At 33.6% G+C, this 18174-nt stretch overlaps 4 protein-coding genes across 4 annotated transcripts; 2 read left to right on the plus strand and 2 right to left on the minus strand.

The window, feature by feature from the left end:
• Window positions 1–1781: 1781 nt before the first annotated feature.
• On the plus strand, window positions 1782–2741 carry LOC124915474 (plant UBX domain-containing protein 10-like). Its single transcript, XM_047456195.1, has 3 exons — window positions 1782–2220; window positions 2301–2471; window positions 2561–2741. Exons 1-3 carry the CDS (start codon window positions 1822–1824, stop codon window positions 2630–2632), a joined length of 642 nt encoding a protein of 213 aa, XP_047312151.1. The 5' UTR covers window positions 1782–1821; the 3' UTR covers window positions 2633–2741.
• A 1617-nt stretch (window positions 2742–4358) lies between these two features.
• On the plus strand, window positions 4359–12355 carry LOC124914730 (protein MODIFIER OF SNC1 1-like). Its single transcript, XM_047455332.1, has 11 exons — window positions 4359–4559; window positions 5855–5931; window positions 6354–6434; window positions 6523–6567; window positions 6746–7115; window positions 7212–7311; window positions 7720–7800; window positions 7902–9132; window positions 9213–9480; window positions 9561–11724; window positions 11822–12355. The coding sequence occupies exons 2-10, from the start codon at window positions 5900–5902 to the stop codon at window positions 11679–11681; spliced, it is 4329 nt and encodes a 1442-aa protein (XP_047311288.1). The 5' UTR covers window positions 4359–4559; window positions 5855–5899; the 3' UTR covers window positions 11682–11724; window positions 11822–12355.
• An 80-nt stretch (window positions 12356–12435) lies between these two features.
• LOC124914731 (ethylene-responsive transcription factor ERF109-like) lies at window positions 12436–13385 on the minus strand. The gene has a single exon (XM_047455333.1). It carries the CDS (start codon window positions 13322–13324, stop codon window positions 12647–12649), a length of 678 nt encoding a protein of 225 aa, XP_047311289.1. The 5' UTR covers window positions 13325–13385; the 3' UTR covers window positions 12436–12646.
• Window positions 13386–14021: 636 nt separating this feature from the next.
• Window positions 14022–15543, minus strand: LOC124916322 (myb-like protein B). Its single transcript, XM_047457046.1, has 3 exons — window positions 15020–15543; window positions 14708–14834; window positions 14022–14459 (listed from the first exon to the last, which is right to left on the minus strand). The coding sequence occupies exons 1-3, from the start codon at window positions 15541–15543 to the stop codon at window positions 14022–14024; spliced, it is 1089 nt and encodes a 362-aa protein (XP_047313002.1).
• Window positions 15544–18174: the final 2631 nt, after the last annotated feature.

Raw genomic sequence — 18174 nt, forward strand, 5'->3', positions numbered from 1 at the left:
AAATAGCTGAATATTCAAAGCAAGATCAATAAAAAAAACAAGACGAATTAAAACGAAAGTAAGTATTTTGATAAGAAATAGGATGAAAATACATAAGTTGAAGTTCTTACTGAAAACTTTTATACTTAATTTTAATTCGTTGAATAATTAATAACCAAACTAATTTATAAATACTCTTTTAAATAAAATTTTAATAAATTAAGTAAATTTATTTCTAAATCACTAAATTTAAAATAAAACATCAGTTCAATTCTTAAATAAATAATAAATTATGAATCAAATCAAAATGAAATTTAATACAAATCAAATATAAAAACAATAAATATATATGTGGAAAGTAATTGATAGAATAGTTGATAACTAAATATGAATATATATATATATATATATATATATATATATATATATATATATTTAAAGATTATGAACTAAACCTTGAGGCTCAATACGATGTAATTTGAATTAGTTATTTTCGATCAGTTTTTTATCGATTCAATTTTTCCGACTTTAATTGCCCTAAGTTGGACAATTTAACCACTTGAAGAGAGAAAGAGTTATAAATGACGAAACTAAGGTCCTTAATTTTGATGGATGGCTATAGGTAGGGTAAAACTGTGCATTGAGTCGTGATGGACCTCAAGGTAGCTGATGAGGGTCCACAAAATCAGGATACAAACTCAGATGGGGGACCAATTTTGATGTTTGATAACTCAGTCATCCCAATCTTCTCATCAAAAGGAATGTATAGTTTTGTTCCCCTCATTGTGACCACATGATTTAGTTTCATTTTTATTAATTTTATGGTCCATTACCTATGCATATATAGCCTGTTCTTTTCTAACCCTTCCCCAATTTTTCTTTCCTTTGGAAAGATCAAAGATTTTTAGTCTTGGTTTGATCTAAATGGAATGACATTGAATCTAAATTCATCAAAGGTTCTACCTATAGTATCGCGACCACATCCAAATGAAATGACATGTATGGTCCAGATTATTCATTCTTACGTAATTTGTTTTGTCCCGGAAATAAATTGAATCTAAATTAGAAACGAAAAAAAGTGTTATTAAATATGACCAATATATTCACTCTCAATTTTGGTATGGAGTATGACTGTTAGCTGATTAATTTATTATAAGAGTGACCTTAAATTGTGATTATATCATGGACTACCATATTGGTTGGGCTAAGACCACACATTTAAATAACTATATCTTTTGTCCTTGTCCATAGATGGAAAACTCATGAGATATTTGATTGTCTTGTATGGTTTATACTTTTGTACTTAAGACATGAATTTGAATTTGGCTTGAAGACATCAATGAATTTCTCAATACACATCTTTGTAGGATGGTTGGAATATAACAAAAGTTGTACAAACTTCAAGTTGATTCAACCATCTAATTGTCGACCCAAATTTGTATGATCAAACGACAGTCGCATGCATGAGTGTTGTTTCTAAACGAAATCTAACATAAAAAAAAGTTGAGATAAGATCACTCAAATTCCACCCTATCTCAATCAAAATCATAATGTCCTCATCGTTTTATGTGAATATATTCCAATTCTACACCATTCCATGTTTTATGGCTACTATGAGGCCACCACTTTTAGTATATTTTATTGAACATCCTTTAAGAGCATATTTTTATCACCAACAAATTGTCCTATCTCATTAGTAGAAAAGGAACTAAAAAAAGCTAGGAATCCTAAGTTGGAATTAATTGCAATAAAGTTTACCATATATAAGGGTAGTCTCCCAAAGTGTTAGTATACTCCTAGCTAGATCAAACTCAAGTACTCAATCAATCCTCAATACTTGATATGGACCGTCGGATGGTGAGGACCCTGAGGACATCAGCACGAGAAGAATGGGATTTTCTAACCATGTTCGAGCAACAATACGGTACCTTCCATCCTTTTTTTATGAGCGCACGCAAATTCAAGGAAGTTGTAACCATGTCCGAAGATGATCACAAAATGATATTCGTGTACCTTCACGTACCGGATCACCCCTCCGTTTCAAGTTTTTGTAGGCAAACTTTATGTTGTGAACCGGTGGTGGAGTTTCTTGACGAAAATCTAGTCTCGTGGGGAACAATTGCAAATAATAATAGATTAGGAGAAGGTTATCGTTTAGCTAGTATTTTGCAGCCCGCTAGCTTCCCATTTTGTGCAATTGTTTCTCCTGCCTCAGCTGATAACTTGACCGTGATTCAAAGGGTAAATATTTGTTTCACAAATCACAATTTATGTCATAATTCATTTATTTGAATTACATATTAAATATGGGGTTGATTCAGATAGAAGGGTCAGTTTCTCCTGATGAACTGGTGGAGATACTCAAACGGACCATGGAAGAGCAATTAGACCCCGGTTTTGGTGCCGGAAGGGCAAAGAAGAAGGCAGAAAGGCGGTTAAGGGAAGACATACATGGCTCGACAACGCGACTCTCGACTTTAAGGATAGATCAGGTGCTTGTTTTTATTTTATTATTTGCATTGAAATTGATTGAAGATATCATAACATGAGATTAATGATGTCTAATTAATAAATAAATCAGGAAAAGGACAAAGGAAAGGAAAGGAAAGGAAGAAGAATCATCAACATCTTCCACAGCCACAAGAGAAGTTGAATTCAAAATATTCTCCAAATATGACCGTTAATTCACAAGCTAAAAGTGCTGCAGGAAATAGAGGAAGAAGATCATTGTTTACCCAATCCAAATAAAATATATATACTATGTGATATTAATGTTGTTATAAAATAATTAAACTACTAAGTCATATTGTATAAGTATAGACTATTTCATGAATTAACATTTTGTATGTGTGAGATGTACAAAACCTTGTTCATATTTCACAAGAAAAATAAATATCATTAAAGTTTGGAATTAGGATTTATTCCCTGAAAAACTAGAACCATTAACAAGGCTTTCATCATATAATATATATTAAGTTTTATTGATCATATTCTTTATTAATTGATTAATTATGACTAAAAAATAGATCAATGATATTTTATATTTAAAAAATATATATGTATGACACATGTAATATATATTAACACTCTCTATAAAGTTCCCTATCTTTAATATATTCTTTACAAAAAGTGAAATTAATTACTATCTAGATTTTATGTTTGAAAATATAATATTCTTAAGAAATTTGTTTGATTACATATATATATTTATTCTTCCTCTTCAATATTAATATATATATAAATAAACAAATAAATAAAATACTTGAGCAGTATATGTTTGGTTGTATTGAGACCTTAAGCATATTGATTTTGAAATAGTGCTAAGTTTTAAATAATTGTATATAACTCACCAATGAGATAAAAATATTTTTTTAAGAGATCAAATATATATATTTTTGAATAAAATTCTTTTCATAAGAAGAATAAATAATAAAATAAAAAATTTCAACAAAATAAAATTGTTATGGTAAGTCTCACACCTAACCAAACTACCTAACCAAATTGATGTTCACCAAAAGAATGATAGTCCAAAACTAATCGGCAAGAGTGAAGACTAAATCAACGATGCTCACAAAATAGGAAAAAATAAGAACCAAGTGCTAAAATGTCGATCAAAAACTGTTCACCGTCATGCCCAACACAGTCAACAAAAACGAATCGAGATACAATTCTAAAGAGCACTAGCAAAACCTGATCAGTCGATCATAGATAAAGTAAAAAACAAAAAGGCTAAAGTGGACAAGACAAAATCATAACCCACACATGAAACATGCTCATGACGACTCCTACGCTGTATTAACCACTATAACCCATCTAGTGAACTAGAACAAACCGGTTAAAAACTATTTAATAAATCAAGTATTACTGTTCAATTCTCACTTGAGTTTAAAAAAAAAAGTTAATATAAAATTAAATTGAGCTGATAATAGTGAAGTTTAAAAATCATATTTATTCGATTAAAATTGTCTAGCTCCATTTAACTCTAAACAATAAACCCATTATAAAAACTGTGTTTTATATTGTTATATTCCTTTATGTTAGAAGAAAATAATATAAAGTTGTAAATCATAAAACTATATTTGAGAATGTCTTAACAAGGAAAGCACGTTAAGATTTAATTTTAAATCTGAGTTTTGACTTAAAATTTGGAGACTTTTTTTTTTATTTCAATAGCTGGTGGCTGGCTGTACACAAAATTGGTATTTTTTAACTTTGTTAAAAAAAAAGGTAAAAAAGTAAAATTTAGAGATTAAACTAAACTTGGTTGTGGAAAGAATTTGTTTTGTTTTATTTTATTTTATTTTGAAAATTAAAAACAATTAACAAAATAAATAAATATTTATTTACTGAACTCATATACTGTATCAATTGAACCCTGCGATTGCCTCCTCCTTCAATAGCATCATCATCATCATCTCTCTCCCCTCCGACCGATACCGATTCTCTTGACGATCATCCACCTCCGTCTAATCACCGACATCCTTTTAATCTTCGCCTTGCGATTGTTTCTCACTTTCAATCGCGACCGGCGTTTCATCGACGATCGTACTTGAGAGTTTCCTCTTTCTATCTCTCATCTGGTTAGCACATTCTCTGCCTAACGCTTCTTCTGGTTTCCTTGTTTTATTGTAGACGTGAGAAATAGATACCAACTTGTTTAGGTTTCCGGAGGAAGGATCACTAGAATCAGTTATTTTAGATAGTTATTGATTTATATCTAGGGTTTGAACATAGTGCCGATTTTCCTGCAAGCACACTCCCGTGGACGTGTAGTATTCATATAGCTGTGGAATCTCTATCTATGGTTTGGAATCTATTGCGCCCCCTTTTTTTTGTAACCATGGCTGTATCATTTCGAAAGTTATTTTTACATGTTATTGTACCCTAAATAACTCATCTTGTGTTTTATGATCTGTTGCATCTTTTCAGTTATGTTTTGGATCTTCCTTTTGTTACCTTATTGAGCATTATGCAGGACTTTTTTTTTTTTTTTTTTTGTTGTAATTGATTGTTTACATGAAAGTGTTAAGATTTTAGAGTTTTGAGAAGGGAGGTGCACAAACTGTTTTGGGTCTTCATATATTAAGCAGTAGTACTTCAAGTAAGCTAGCTGACATTTAGGACTATATAGATTGTGAATCAGTTATATTGGACTTATAGGCAAATTGTAGATGAGTTTGATGTTAAGAGAAATATGCGGAAATTTGTTATTACTCTTAGCTTCGAAAGCCATTGCTAGTCGACTTCATGCTGTTTTATTTTGATATCTTCTGGTGGTGTAAAATGGCAGGTGTATTGGAATATACACTTACCTCCCATATGTAGATGTACAGTGTAATGAAAGAATAATAATAATATGCTTATTGTTATCAAAGTTGATGCTTTCCTGTTCAACTGCAGTTAATTTTTCCCAATTGACTAACACAACTTTATACATATATATTAAGAAAAGCAATTGAACAATAAGGAGGTGCAACTTTATTTTTGTTTAGTAGCACTTAGTTTAACCTACTATAGCAACATCAAGGTTTTTTTTTTTATATTATTGTAAATGATCATACTAGGTGACTCTAGTTTGAGCAGTTTTTCTGGAAAACAATTTTAGCCACTAATGAACAAAATGATATAATGTGAAGGAATAAGTTGGCCTTGAAATTCATGTTCGAACTCTACCATATGCGATCTATATTTTACTGATCTCTTTTTATTCTATCTTTTATTTCTTATAACATTTTTTTGTTTTTTTTGTGTGCTTCATGGAGGCTTACAATTTTATTGAATCTATAACGATTGGTTTACTTGCTTGAAATAGTATAACATTGCTTTGAAGTGTTCTCTTTTGTGTTTGATGTTTCAATTGTGTGACTTGCTCTAGGATATTGCATTGTTATTTGAATGAACTCGGAAATACATTTCAAGAATGACTTCGAACATGTTTGCTGGAGAGAAAAGGTACGGACTATTCCATTGCATTCTTCCAATCCTTTTTTTCAGTAGTAGGGAATGAAGTGTCATTATATTTTTCATGATGAGAAGAAAGTCCTATAATTCCATGTAGTTGATTGAACTTTCTCGATGAAGTAGATGTTATGGCATCTACAAACGGCTTTATCATGTTCTCTATGACTGGGTTCAAGTTACAGTGATTGGATTTTAATAGGTTAGAGACTGGGCTAATGATGAATCATCATGATGTCATTACATATTTAAATAGGAGTGATTGTAGTATTTATTCCATATAGTTTTTTTTTTATCTATCCGTCTCCATTGTATTCTTTTATTCATATTATCATTTTATTTAAAGTTTTAATACCCACTATTATAATGTTTAATGGACATCCTTTTGTAGCTGACATTGTATGATGTTGTTGCAGATGGTCTTCAACAAGAAGAAGTGCCATGACTGTCTTGGGAAAGGTTGCTGTCCCAAAACCCTTGAATTTACCCAGTCAAAGGTATGTGCCTTGCAAGCAAATATAAGTCATGCCCGATATTGAATTTCTCATTTTGATGTCTCACATTACTGCTGAACATTGTTGTTAGGTTGGAAAATCATGGATTGGACCCAAATGCTGAAATTGTTCCCAAGTGAGTATGATATCAATTTCTTTATACATTCATACATATAAATCTTCCAATCCTTCATAAAACAACTAGACAAACAGGCACTTAAAAGATTGCACATGCTACATTGTAATGTACTTTCTTTGCTTATCCTATCTTGAAAATTTTATAGGATTTGAAAGTAGCTTATTTGTTCATACAGGGGGACCAATAACTGGGGAAATCGATCCACGGGCAATGCATGGAACTCCTTAGCATTGTCTCCAAAAAGTGATGGTGGCAGTGGATTTTCAAGTGATGTTGGTGCTCGGCCATCATCTGGTGGTAGTGGTACTCGACCATCAACTGCAGCTAGCGATAGAGGGCATGAACCTGTTCCAAGTTCATGGGGTTCAAATTCTAGGCCATCATCAGCCTCTGGAGCATTGTCATCAAACCAATCAGCATTGACATCATTACGTCCTCACAGTGCAGAAACAAGGCCTGGAAGTAGCTCACAACTGTCAAGGTTTGCTGAGACTTTAACTGACAATTCAGTTGCTTTGGCTCCACCTGGTATATCAGATAAATTGGTATGATGATGTAGCACGCTTCCAGCAATCATGCATACATGTTACTTGATCATTGTATTACCATTACAACTTACCTTAAAATATTTATTTCCCTAGGGTGGATCATCATCTACAAATGATGCGTTCAATCTGAGCTCCGGAGACTTCCCAACTCTTGGTTCACAGAAAGACAGTGGAAAAAATACAGATTACAGAGGTATGGTGCTGGACTGGAAAATCAGAGTTTGCATGTTAACTGTTCTGTTGTTTTGACTTTACAAAGACATGATTTTTTGTTCTCACTAGACTTATTGACTACAGCACTTGTACTTCTATGTTTTATCAATCTTTTTTATTTACACTTTCATCAGGGTCAGGAATAGTAATGTTAGGATATCCTATGTTTTTACACAAATAGGAAAATGCATTTTCTCTTGCAATTGCAATCTGATGCATTATGGCAATTATTATAACTTCAAGTATGCTAATTACCATACCTGAAGAATGATAAAATATAGTCATGCAAGTACAAAACTTCATGAAATAACTTCATACTTATGACTCTTTTTTTTTGTATCTACCATTCAAGTATGTTTGTTGATTGCTAGTTCTCTGACTTCGACAGATAATGGATCAACTTCTCGTCCTAGTTCCTCATCTGGTATGACAGCTTCAGTAAAAGAGAAAAAAACAGATGCCTCTGTTGGTTTGTACTTTACCATTGGGCTCTTCCTTTTACTAAAGATTTATACTCATCCTATTTAATAAACTTGCAAACTAATCACTATAGTTCACTCAACTGTTTAGGTGATGCTATTGTAAATGCAAATGTGAGAACTGGAAATGTGGATACTTGGAGAAGAGCTGATTCTGAGCACTTTGAAGATGGTGGTACCAAGCATAGTATGAACAAGTGGCAAGGAGGAGGAGAACCATATGCCTACCCAAATGCCACCATGCCACCTCAGCTAGTAGATGCATGGCGTGCACATCAAATGAATGCTTCTTCTCCAGGTGTCTGGTATAGAGGGCCTCCGGGAGGTCCACCTTATAGACCCCACCTTGGCCCCGGTGGTTTCCCACTCGACCCTTTTCCTTATTATGGTCCTCAAATTCAAACTCCTGGTCTAGCAAACACACGGCCAATGCCACCTCCCAATAGCAGACCAAGGGGGCACCATCCTGGGAATCCTGATCTTTACAGGCCCCACATTCCTGAGGCCTATATGCATCCTAGTATGCCAATTAGGCCTGGATTTTATCCCTCTCCCATGCCCTATGAAGGTTACTATAGACCACCTATGGGTTTTGGTTCTGCCAAAGAACATGATATTGCTTTTACTGGTATGCCACCTGGTCCTCCCCCTGTTTATAACATGTATTCTGGGGAACATTCATCTGATCCTGGTAAAGAGCATGCTAGACCAAGTGCTGATGGTTGTGCAGGGAACTCCCTGGGATTGGAGCGCGTGGAATCTGTTTATCAACACGATAACCAAGGACAATGCAGAGTTATCTTGAAGCATCATCATGAAACAGTTGGAAAGGAGGAAAACAGTGACGGGAAGCAAACAGTCTCAATAGTTGATAAAAGAGGCCCAGAGCGGGCAATAGAAAAGAATGAAGGAGGAAATGGCAGAACAAATGAATTGGTAAGAACTCATAAACAAGAGTCATCATGGTCTGTTGGAAGTCAGAAACATGATTCAGATATGTCCAAGTCAAATATTCCTTTTGGCACAAGTAACACGAACAACACTAATGTTGGCTTGGCAACTAGATCTAAACATTCAGTATCAAGTAATCCTCAAGTGTCCCATGTTTCAACAACCACTCCAAAACCCATTTTAATACAAAAGATTGAAGGTCTAAATGCAAAAACTCGGGCTTGTGACTCGGGCACTAGTATAAGAGGCAACTTTCAAGCAAATGATAGAAACCGTGGAGGTGGAGACCTTATCCAGTCAGAGAAGGTGGGTGTTCCTCTGCAAGATATTAATCCCAAATCAACAACTTTTACTGAAGCAGCTATTCCAAGGTCTTTATTTACTGTGTTTGGTATCTTTTACTATGCAGTATCATCATTCAAAGTAAGGATACCTAACATTTATTTTTCAGGGTACTCGGTCATGAGATGCAAGGAAAACTTGATCATTATGGCAGAAGGTTTAATGCTCAAGGTGGGGATGGGTGGCAAAAGAAGCCTCATGCCGTTGAGTCTGCACATGCTATTTCAGTGGGAAATGCTAAGTTAGGTACTCCCTGTTTACAAGATCTACAGATTTCCGAGGATGCTGTTGAGAAACCTAGAACCAGCCTTAGAGGCAACAAAGTTGAAGGAGAAACTTCATGTGCAGAGTTTGATAAGAGCAATGGCGAGGCACAAGTAATGTGTAACTACTCTGTTTGATTTATTCCGTTCTGTATCTATATCTTGTTCTAATTTCCTGCTTGGTTATCAAACAGCGTGCTAAAATGAGAGAAATGGCGAGGGAGCGTGCAAAACAGTTGCAGAAGGAAGAGGAAGAGCGGAAAAGAGAGCAGAAGGCAAAGGCTTTGTTAAAGTTGGAAGAGTTGAATAAACGCACTTTGCCTGCTGATGGTTTGGTTCAGAAAGTTGAAACACCTGCCACACCCACTTGTGTCAATGAGCAAGAGAATAGGGAAGGTCCGGTTGTGGTTGGGTCAGTTGCAGTTGCTGCCAAGATTAATACATCTACCTTAAATCTAGTTTCTACCAAAGGGGTTACAGAGAGCAGTACTCAAATCACTGACTCCACTGAATATAAAGTTCCTCCTCAATCTGGTGAAGGTAGCATGTCTAGACATAAACCCATGGGCCACAACAAACAGAAGCAGAATAGTACCAGAGGTAAGATATTGATGGAGAAACCAAGTGTTGCTACACATGTTAAACTCGAAGTGCCAGGGAGTCTTAATCAAGTAGTAGCAAATGGCTTTCCTTCTGAAGTTGGTGGTGGTGTTGATGAACGTTTCCATAATGGGGATTTGAGCTTGCTCAATAGCTCGAAAAATGTGGATGAGCCTCCAGCATTTTACAGGAAGAAAAATAACAGGAGCAGCAAGATGAAGCCAAAGGTTGATGATGACACAACAGTCAAGAATCCTGTTCATGTATCAGCTCCATCTGATTCCATGGAACATTCTGTTGGAAGGGAAATGCCGCATGCATTAGAGTCCAAGCCTGATCCCAACTCTTCTTATGTGCAAAATGACGCTATTACAATTGAAGAGGCAAACTGTAAGCCTCAAAGATCACACCCTTTGCCTAAAAATCAGCATACAAATAGGAGTCTGGAAAAATTTAGGGCCAGTGATGGTGCTATTTGGGCTCCTGTGAGGGTGGTCCAAACCAAGATAGAGGTTTCAGAAGAGGCAAGTGGAAAGATATCTGATGAAATTCCTGTTGGCAAAAGTGACACCGAGGGGGGGCAGAACAATCAGAAGAGCAAGAGGGCTGAAATGAAAAGGTATGTCCCCAAACCAGTAGCTATGGGCCACACACAGCAAGTACTGGTGTCATCTTCTGATGATCAGGCTGTACCAAATGAGGTGGTGGTAGAGAGAGATGAACCCGATTCTCAGAAAATGGTGGGTAGCGACCCTCCTCAGTACAAGCAAAAGAAAATACAAGGATCCTGGCGCCAGAGGGAGTCAACTAATGCACATAGCTCCCACAATGTCTCAAAGGGCGAACCAAAGTCTTCTGATGATACTAGGAGGAGTTTTTCTGAACATTCTGACTCGACTTCGGCGGTTGTGACACAATCAATGAAAGATGAGAGACAGGATGGCCAAAGGCGATATCCATCAAAGAGTCAGAAAAATATGGCAAGTAACTCTTCTCACAAAACCATGAATTATTATAATAATAATAATAGTGGCGGCCATTCTGACAATAATTCAAGTCAAAAGGAAAAGGGTAATAATAATGCTTTGAAAGAAAGCCGTGGTGGGATTGTGGGGGATGGAAATGCATCATCTCATTGGCAACCTAAATCCCAGTCAAATTCTCATATCCAACAAAACAGAAGGTCAGGTGGAAAGAATTCTGCTGCTGCTTTCACAGAAGAAGGAAATAATGTTATTATTGGTTGGTCAGAGAATAATGAAGAAAGAGGCGAGGAAAGAGTGAAGCTTCCTGTGGATCAAGGAAAGAGTCAGGATGTTAAGAAAGAAATGAAAACAGCAGCAGCTGCACCTGCAAAGAAAGGGGGGAGTCCTTCCTCTCCAAATCAAAATCCTAATGAAATGGTGGTAGAGTCATTCCCTGTGGATACAACGAGATCATCATATGTGCGGCATTCAGGGGGGTTGTACAAAAATGGGAACCAAAACAATAGTCGTTACGGTAGAGGAGGAGGAGGAGGAGGAGGCTATGAATATGGAAATAATAATAGTGGTGATAGGCAGAGGCAGAACAACAACAACTCACGTTTAGAATACAAGCCGGTTGGACCACCCAACACCACCACCACCAGTAAGAAGCCAAACAACAACAACAACCAGTTTGAAGTATTTGCGGAAAGCTCTCGGCCCAAGTATAGGGAGAAGAATCCGCATTAATTGGACCCCCTCAAACATGCCAGTGCATTAGTGGTGGGTGAAGGTGAGAGGAAGATTTTAATTGATTGCGTGAGAATAACTAGACCTCCTCCTCCTCCTGCTTTTGCCCTGATTAACATTTTTATTTTTCCATTTGGCAGGATTATTAGGTTGAAAAGCTCCACTTCCCACTGTTCGTACCTCTTCTTATAAGTATATCTTACTACTACTTGACATTGAAATGTTGGCTGGCTGGGGGTGGTAGGCATTGCCATTTGCTTGCAGGGAGGTGGTGAGAGTGCTACTTGGGACTTCTTTTTCTTCCTCCTGATTAAAAACTATAAAAAAAGAAAAGCTGTTGTAACTCTCTTCTGATTTCGGTTCCCCTCTTAGTATGTGACCACCAATTTGTATGCCTTTTATTGCTTAAGTGAAGAAGGAGGAGACTGCTGCTGCTGCTGCTGTTGCTGCTGTCTTCTCTGTAGTTCAAACAGTTGTTAGTTCTTCTTCTTCTTCATACGGGTATTTTTAAAGTGGGGGCTTTCTCTTTATTTAATCTTTGATGGATATGATACTTGATTGATCAGTGTCTTGTACTGGCCCATTGCAGTCACTTTCACGAAAATCATCACAAACTTATAATTATATTTTCTTGATTTGCAGTGGCAGTAGTAGGGCAGCAAAATGTTTGTTATGAAATTTCTCTGAGACTTTATATTTTATTTTATTTGAAACATTATTATTATTATTATTATACTATATATATTATCTTCTTTGGCTTGTGCAATCTAATGTTAAGTCTAACTAAATAAGGCATAGTCTTGGAAATAGTAAGAATTTATTTCTCAACTTGTGTCGGTATATAGTGACAAAATTGATGATCTTTGTTACACCCAATATGATATGATCATCTTTCTTTTCTAGTACCTAAAATGAATGAAAATGAATGAATGAATATGATTGCTAGAAACTGGTAGGGAGAGCCATCAATTACTAAAATTCATGAAGCTCATAGCCCATTCTTGATCGGTGGGTAATTCCCATAATATTCCAATATCCTCCTCCTCCTCCTCTTTGGAGCTAGTTCTGATCTCACTTTGTTCATCACTACTAGTAGTAGTTGTTGTTGTAATTGTACTCGTTGGTGCGCTGGTGTCGGGAAATGTGAAATTCAACTTAGCTCGAGCCCCGCGGAATTCAATCGCGGCTTTGTCGTATGCCCGTGCCGCCTCCTCCGCTGTATTAAACGTCCCAAGCCAAACTCTAACAGCCCGCCTCGGGTCTCGAATCTCGGCCGCCCATTTCCCCCACGGCCTCTGTCTCACACCTCTGTAACTATTATTCTTTTTCTTTCTCTTCATCGTCGTCGTCTTTTTCGTGGGTGGTCCCTGGACGACGTCTTTTATCTCGATCATCTCATCATCTAATTCAATGGGACCGAAAAGGTTGCAACCCAGACAACCCTTGATTCGGCACAGCTGGCAGGTCTCGATTTCCGGAAAAATGGAGTGAATGAAGGACGACGACAGCTGCTGCTGCTGATGATGAGAGTAATCGTGGAATGGTTGGAAATCGTGACCGGAGAGAATTGTCTGAAGGGTATTCACGATGATTGAAGCTTCTTGATCAGGGTTGAGAGTGGAAGAATTCATGATCATCTGCATATTTTCAATTTCAATTTGAATCTGATCGAGTTGACTAGAGAACAAAACAGAAAGAATTAGAGTTTGAATTTTATAGTGAGAGAGTGAGAGTAGTGAAGTGGGTCTATATATATTCCCACTTACGGATAAGGAAAGGAAAACGGATAAAACACATAAAAGACACGGATTGACCATTTTTTTGACCTCAATTAAATAGGCAACTTATTAGTACTTTCTGCATCACGTGTCTCTATTCTAAGTAAGTAAGTAAGAGAAATGACGTAAAAGATGACGTTGCACGACAGGTTTATACATCAGGGACATGTTTGTTCGAGAGAGCGTTACCCATCAAATTAAAATATCTCTTATTATTGTTAATTTGTTTATTTAAAAAATATTATTAATAATAATTTATTCCCTTAAACTACTTTATTTATATATATATATATAAATATAAATTGTAGGATTAATTCACATATAATTTGGTTCATCATAAATATCAAAATAATACGAGAGAGACATGGTCGGAATCCCCACATATATATATAATAACTACTCTTAATAATAAATAAATTATAAAATTCATTAGAAAATGACTAGCTAGGACACATATAATTAACTAATTAAGTACTAATTACTAAAGTTATATTATTATTATTATTATTATTATTATTATATATGTTGGTAATAGTTTTGATTTGCAAACCAACCATCATCATCATGAACTGATTGATTCCCAAAGTGAAGCCATATCGACCATCTGATCCAACGGTGGGATATGGTGATGATCAATTCCATTATGAATCTCCAGTTCCAATAGCTTCTCATCAAATACGGTCAGATTGTTGTTGAACGAGTCTGAAGTAAAATTGAAATTGGAATTAGAATTATCTATTATTAAAGTGGAATTTGGCGGTGGCGCTGATCCGTTGAGGGTCTTGATGTATTCTTGAAGGATGGATGTGGGTTTTCTTTGCTTGACGATTCGTCGACATTTTCGTCGACTGAATTGGCGACGCTTTGTGGCGTTCCAATGGTTCTTTATGGAGTTTTCTGTTCTACCCGGAAGATGTTTTGCGATCTCCGTCCATTTGTTTCCTATTTCTCTGTGGGCCTTTATCAACATCTTGTCTTCCTCCTCACTCCATGTTTCCTTCTGAATTAAATAATTAAAATATTTACTAACATATATAGAAATTAAAAATGATATATATGTTTGTATATCATTTCCATTTTTCATGATTTTATAATTAATAGTTAATCTTAATATGAGATTTCCTTAATTCCCAAAAGAATTAAAGTTTAACTAATGGAAGATTGACAAGATTTGTTTCACAATATGTAACTTTTAATATGGTAGTGAATAATTTTATAAAAAATTTAAATAAGAGAAGAAATATTAACCTTAATATGAGGGCGGAGATGGTTGTGCCATCTCTCCCTACATTGCTTTCCAATCCTTCCTTCTAAGATGCGAGCAATTTGAGACCATTTTCTCAATCCATACTTTTCCACCAATTCAACCAGCTTTCTTCAATCAAACATCATCATCCACAAAATCAATCTTTATAATCAAACACTTTTCTAAAAATATATCAAATTATTTCTACAATTTTTTATGTTGTTAATTAAACAACATTTGACAAATCTAACATGCAATATTTGTGCTTTCAACAAATTTTAATAATAAAAATTAAAATCATATATATAATTAACCTGTCTTCTTCTATAGTCCATTGGCCTCTAATTGAATTAGATTTTTTTTTCCCCATTTTCACAATCCTACTTGCTTGTACAATATTAGAGGAGGCTTCACCATCATTTTCGACGACAATATCCTTTGCAAAAGTACTATCAACCTGCCGGTAGAATCCATTATTATTATGGATCGATCCACCATCGTCACCTATCACAAAACTAAACTCCTGATTATCACCACGGAGGAGTTCCTTAAAAGTCGATTCACACATAATGTCTGTCTCTTCCCTAAAATTAGATTCACATAATCTTTGTCTCGTGATAGGAACTGTCTCCGTCACATCTTCAACAATAGAATCACCAATACCTTGTTCAATGTTTTGATTTGTTAAGAAACTTCCCTCGGTAATGTCCTTCTCCATGAATAACTTGGCATCATCGTAAATCATGAAGTCTTGATCGAGACTTAAGGGTACGTTTGGTAAGGCATAGAATGGATTATTAATCGATCGTTCCACCTCATGAAAATCTTGATCATACATGATTAACGGAGGTTTTGAGAATGAATAATCATCTAGTTCTATAGTTTCGGGCTTTGGATAATTGTTGGGAAGTAGAAGATTATAGTCAAGGTGTTCAATCTCCAGAAATGAAATGTCACTTTTACTATACAATATCTCATTAAGTGGTAAGTCTTGTATATTATATATGCCTTTGATTTTATTGCTTATTAAATCGAGATTAATGACAACATTTATTATCAAGATGCTCTTTACCCTTCATTTATTAACAAATATATATTTTTCTTTTTAAAGTTGAACAATTGACCACAATTACTATATACCATTGAAATCCAAGTTCTTAAATTGTACGTGACATTACATATATATATATAGTTACAATTAACAATAAAAGAGTGTTTGTTGGTTGACTTAATATATATATAATATAGTAATCAGAATTTCAATTAATAATTATTTATTTTTGGAGAAGTTTATAAATTAAATCTTAGAAGTTATTTTTACTATGTGACTAAAAATTAACATATAGTGTTCTTAGGGGGAATGTAATCATATCAATATAGGAAATATATTTTTATTTGAAAGGGTGCATGTAATTATAATTATAATATTATTTGTGTGGAAGGGTCCATTCTAGTCAACTTCTACTTTGAGATTTTAGATATTATAAATAATATTTTTATCTTTACTATTTTACCTAGCCTATTATCTATTTGTTTATTTTAATTGATTTAAAAAAAATAATATGTATCACATCTTCTTTATTTTCGAACATTTGATTATTCAATTCATTAAATAAAATATAAAAATATTATTTATATTTATAAAATTTTAATTAAAAACAAAAAAAAACGTTATAATAATTCAAACAATTAAAATTTCAAATAATGTAAATTTTAATCAAACAAAATTAAAAAATAAAAATAAATAACCCAATCAAACAAGCTTTTATTTAGACCCAAACAATGGTAACAATGGATAGAGGACCAGTCAGGCCCAATAATGCTCGAATTATAATGAAATTTGAAGTCCAAATTAAAATAAACTATAAAGTCTTTTATTTTATTTTGAGTTTGTAACACTAATACAAGCTTATATAGAAAACATAATGTTTTCATAATTCTTCCATGTTATATAAATGTAATTATAATATAAAAAAACAAACCAATAAATAAAATAAGAATTATAATATAATAAAACATATTACAAATAATTAAATTGTTTATTTAATTATGTCAATTTCATTTATAAATTAAGTATAAAAATATTGAGTCTATTTGAAAACATAGATAATTAGAGTGAAGCTAAGTTTGAACAAATAAATATTATGAAATTAGTTAATATATATATAATTAAAGTATATTTAAAATAGAGAAATGATTGAAAGAGAAATTTTAGAGGTAATGAAATTTGCTGAAAAAATAATAAATCTTACATTTTTTTCACCTTTTATTATTTTTCCAATAAGTGATATGATAACACATAATTTTCTCTCCTAAATTTCCTCCTCTATCACTTCTTTATAAAATATTATTACATCTAAATTAATATCTAAATAAGATATTTAAAAAAAATAAAAAAAAATAAAATTTAAATTAATTTTTTCTTTTGCCCATATATAGTTTCAAAATTGGTCAATATGTATTATAATATCTTACAACTTTTTCTTTTTCTTTTACCTAATTAAAATAGACAATAAGTCTAGGATAATGTTAATATGAGAAACGATAATCTTTAAATGATCCATTGTCGTGTTTTTGCCCTTCATAAAATAAACCTTTGTTGCAAATATTTTTTTGAAATATTTGTTATTATTAGTACAAATCTCTTCGTTCAGTCTCAATTAATATTTTTATTTAATCTCCAGCATAATTAAACTGTCAACAAAAATTAATTGATATATTGCTTAGTTTGATGTTTTTGAAATAATTTATTATTAAGTTTCAATGTTATGTGTTAGTGCACATATATTTGTTTTATATACTATTATATTAATAAAATATTTTCCTAAAAAACAAATCTCCATCAATCTAATGAACATATCAATGAGAAATGATTGTGCGAGGAAATTTAGTGAGGGAATAAGAGAGGAAATAACTTGGCGCTAAAAAAATCAAATAGTTTCTTTCTCTTCTCTCTTTCCTCCCACTTTTTTATTTTTTTAACCAATGTGATTCCAAGTCATTCTCTCTCTCATCCCCTCCCCAAATTCACTATTTCTATCACTACTCTATATAAAAATGATAAATATTATTTTAAATTATAGTAAAATACGTTTATATTACACTGGCCTAAACAAAAAAAATTAATAGCTAAAATAACATTTAATGAATGTGATACGAGAGAGAGAGAGAGCTAGCACAACTATTAGTTACAATCCTTTATTTCAAATGTAATGTAAGACTATTTTAATATTAAATTAAACTAGGGAGTAAAAATATTTGTAGGGAAAAGATTGCAAAGAGAATGAGACTCAAAATCAAATTTGTTAAAAAAATAACAAATTTTATATCTCTTTTCCCGACGTTCTTTTTTTGGTGACACTATATTCTCTTTTTCAAATTCCCTCTCATATCATTTTTTTTTAATTTATGTTATCATATATATATATATATATATAATGATGACCCGCCCATAGAATTAAAACGGTTA

This window comes from Impatiens glandulifera, chromosome 9, assembly GCF_907164915.1.
Source record: "Impatiens glandulifera chromosome 9, dImpGla2.1, whole genome shotgun sequence".
In the NCBI taxonomy this organism is placed as follows: Eukaryota; Viridiplantae; Streptophyta; class Magnoliopsida; order Ericales; family Balsaminaceae; genus Impatiens; species Impatiens glandulifera.

Bases quoted from the DNA above. Each gene is read 5' to 3' on its own strand.
- LOC124915474 (XM_047456195.1), top strand. From the start codon at position 1,822: ATGGACCGTCGGATGGTGAGGACCCTGAGGACATCAGCACGAGAAGAA. The intron at 2,221-2,300 runs GTAAATATTTGT...GGGTTGATTCAG, and splicing joins ACTTGACCGTGATTCAAAGG to ATAGAAGGGTCAGTTTCTCC. The intron at 2,472-2,560 runs GTGCTTGTTTTT...TAAATAAATCAG, and splicing joins CGACTTTAAGGATAGATCAG to GAAAAGGACAAAGGAAAGGA.
- LOC124914730 (XM_047455332.1), top strand. From the start codon at position 5,900: ATGACTTCGAACATGTTTGCTGGAGAGAAAAG. The intron at 6,435-6,522 runs GTATGTGCCTTG...CATTGTTGTTAG, and splicing joins TTGAATTTACCCAGTCAAAG to GTTGGAAAATCATGGATTGG. The intron at 7,312-7,719 runs GTATGGTGCTGG...TGACTTCGACAG, and splicing joins AAAAAATACAGATTACAGAG to ATAATGGATCAACTTCTCGT.
- LOC124914731 (XM_047455333.1), bottom strand. From the start codon at position 13,324: ATGCAGATGATCATGAATTCTTCCACTCTCAACCCTGATCAAGAAGCT.
- LOC124916322 (XM_047457046.1), bottom strand. From the start codon at position 15,543: ATGTATGATCAAGATTTTCATGAGGTGGAACGATCGATTAATAATCCA. The intron at 14,835-15,019 runs GTTAATTATATA...GTTTGATTGAAG, and splicing joins TGGACTATAGAAGAAGACAG to AAAGCTGGTTGAATTGGTGG. The intron at 14,460-14,707 runs GTTAATATTTCT...TATTTAATTCAG, and splicing joins ATCTCCGCCCTCATATTAAG to AAGGAAACATGGAGTGAGGA.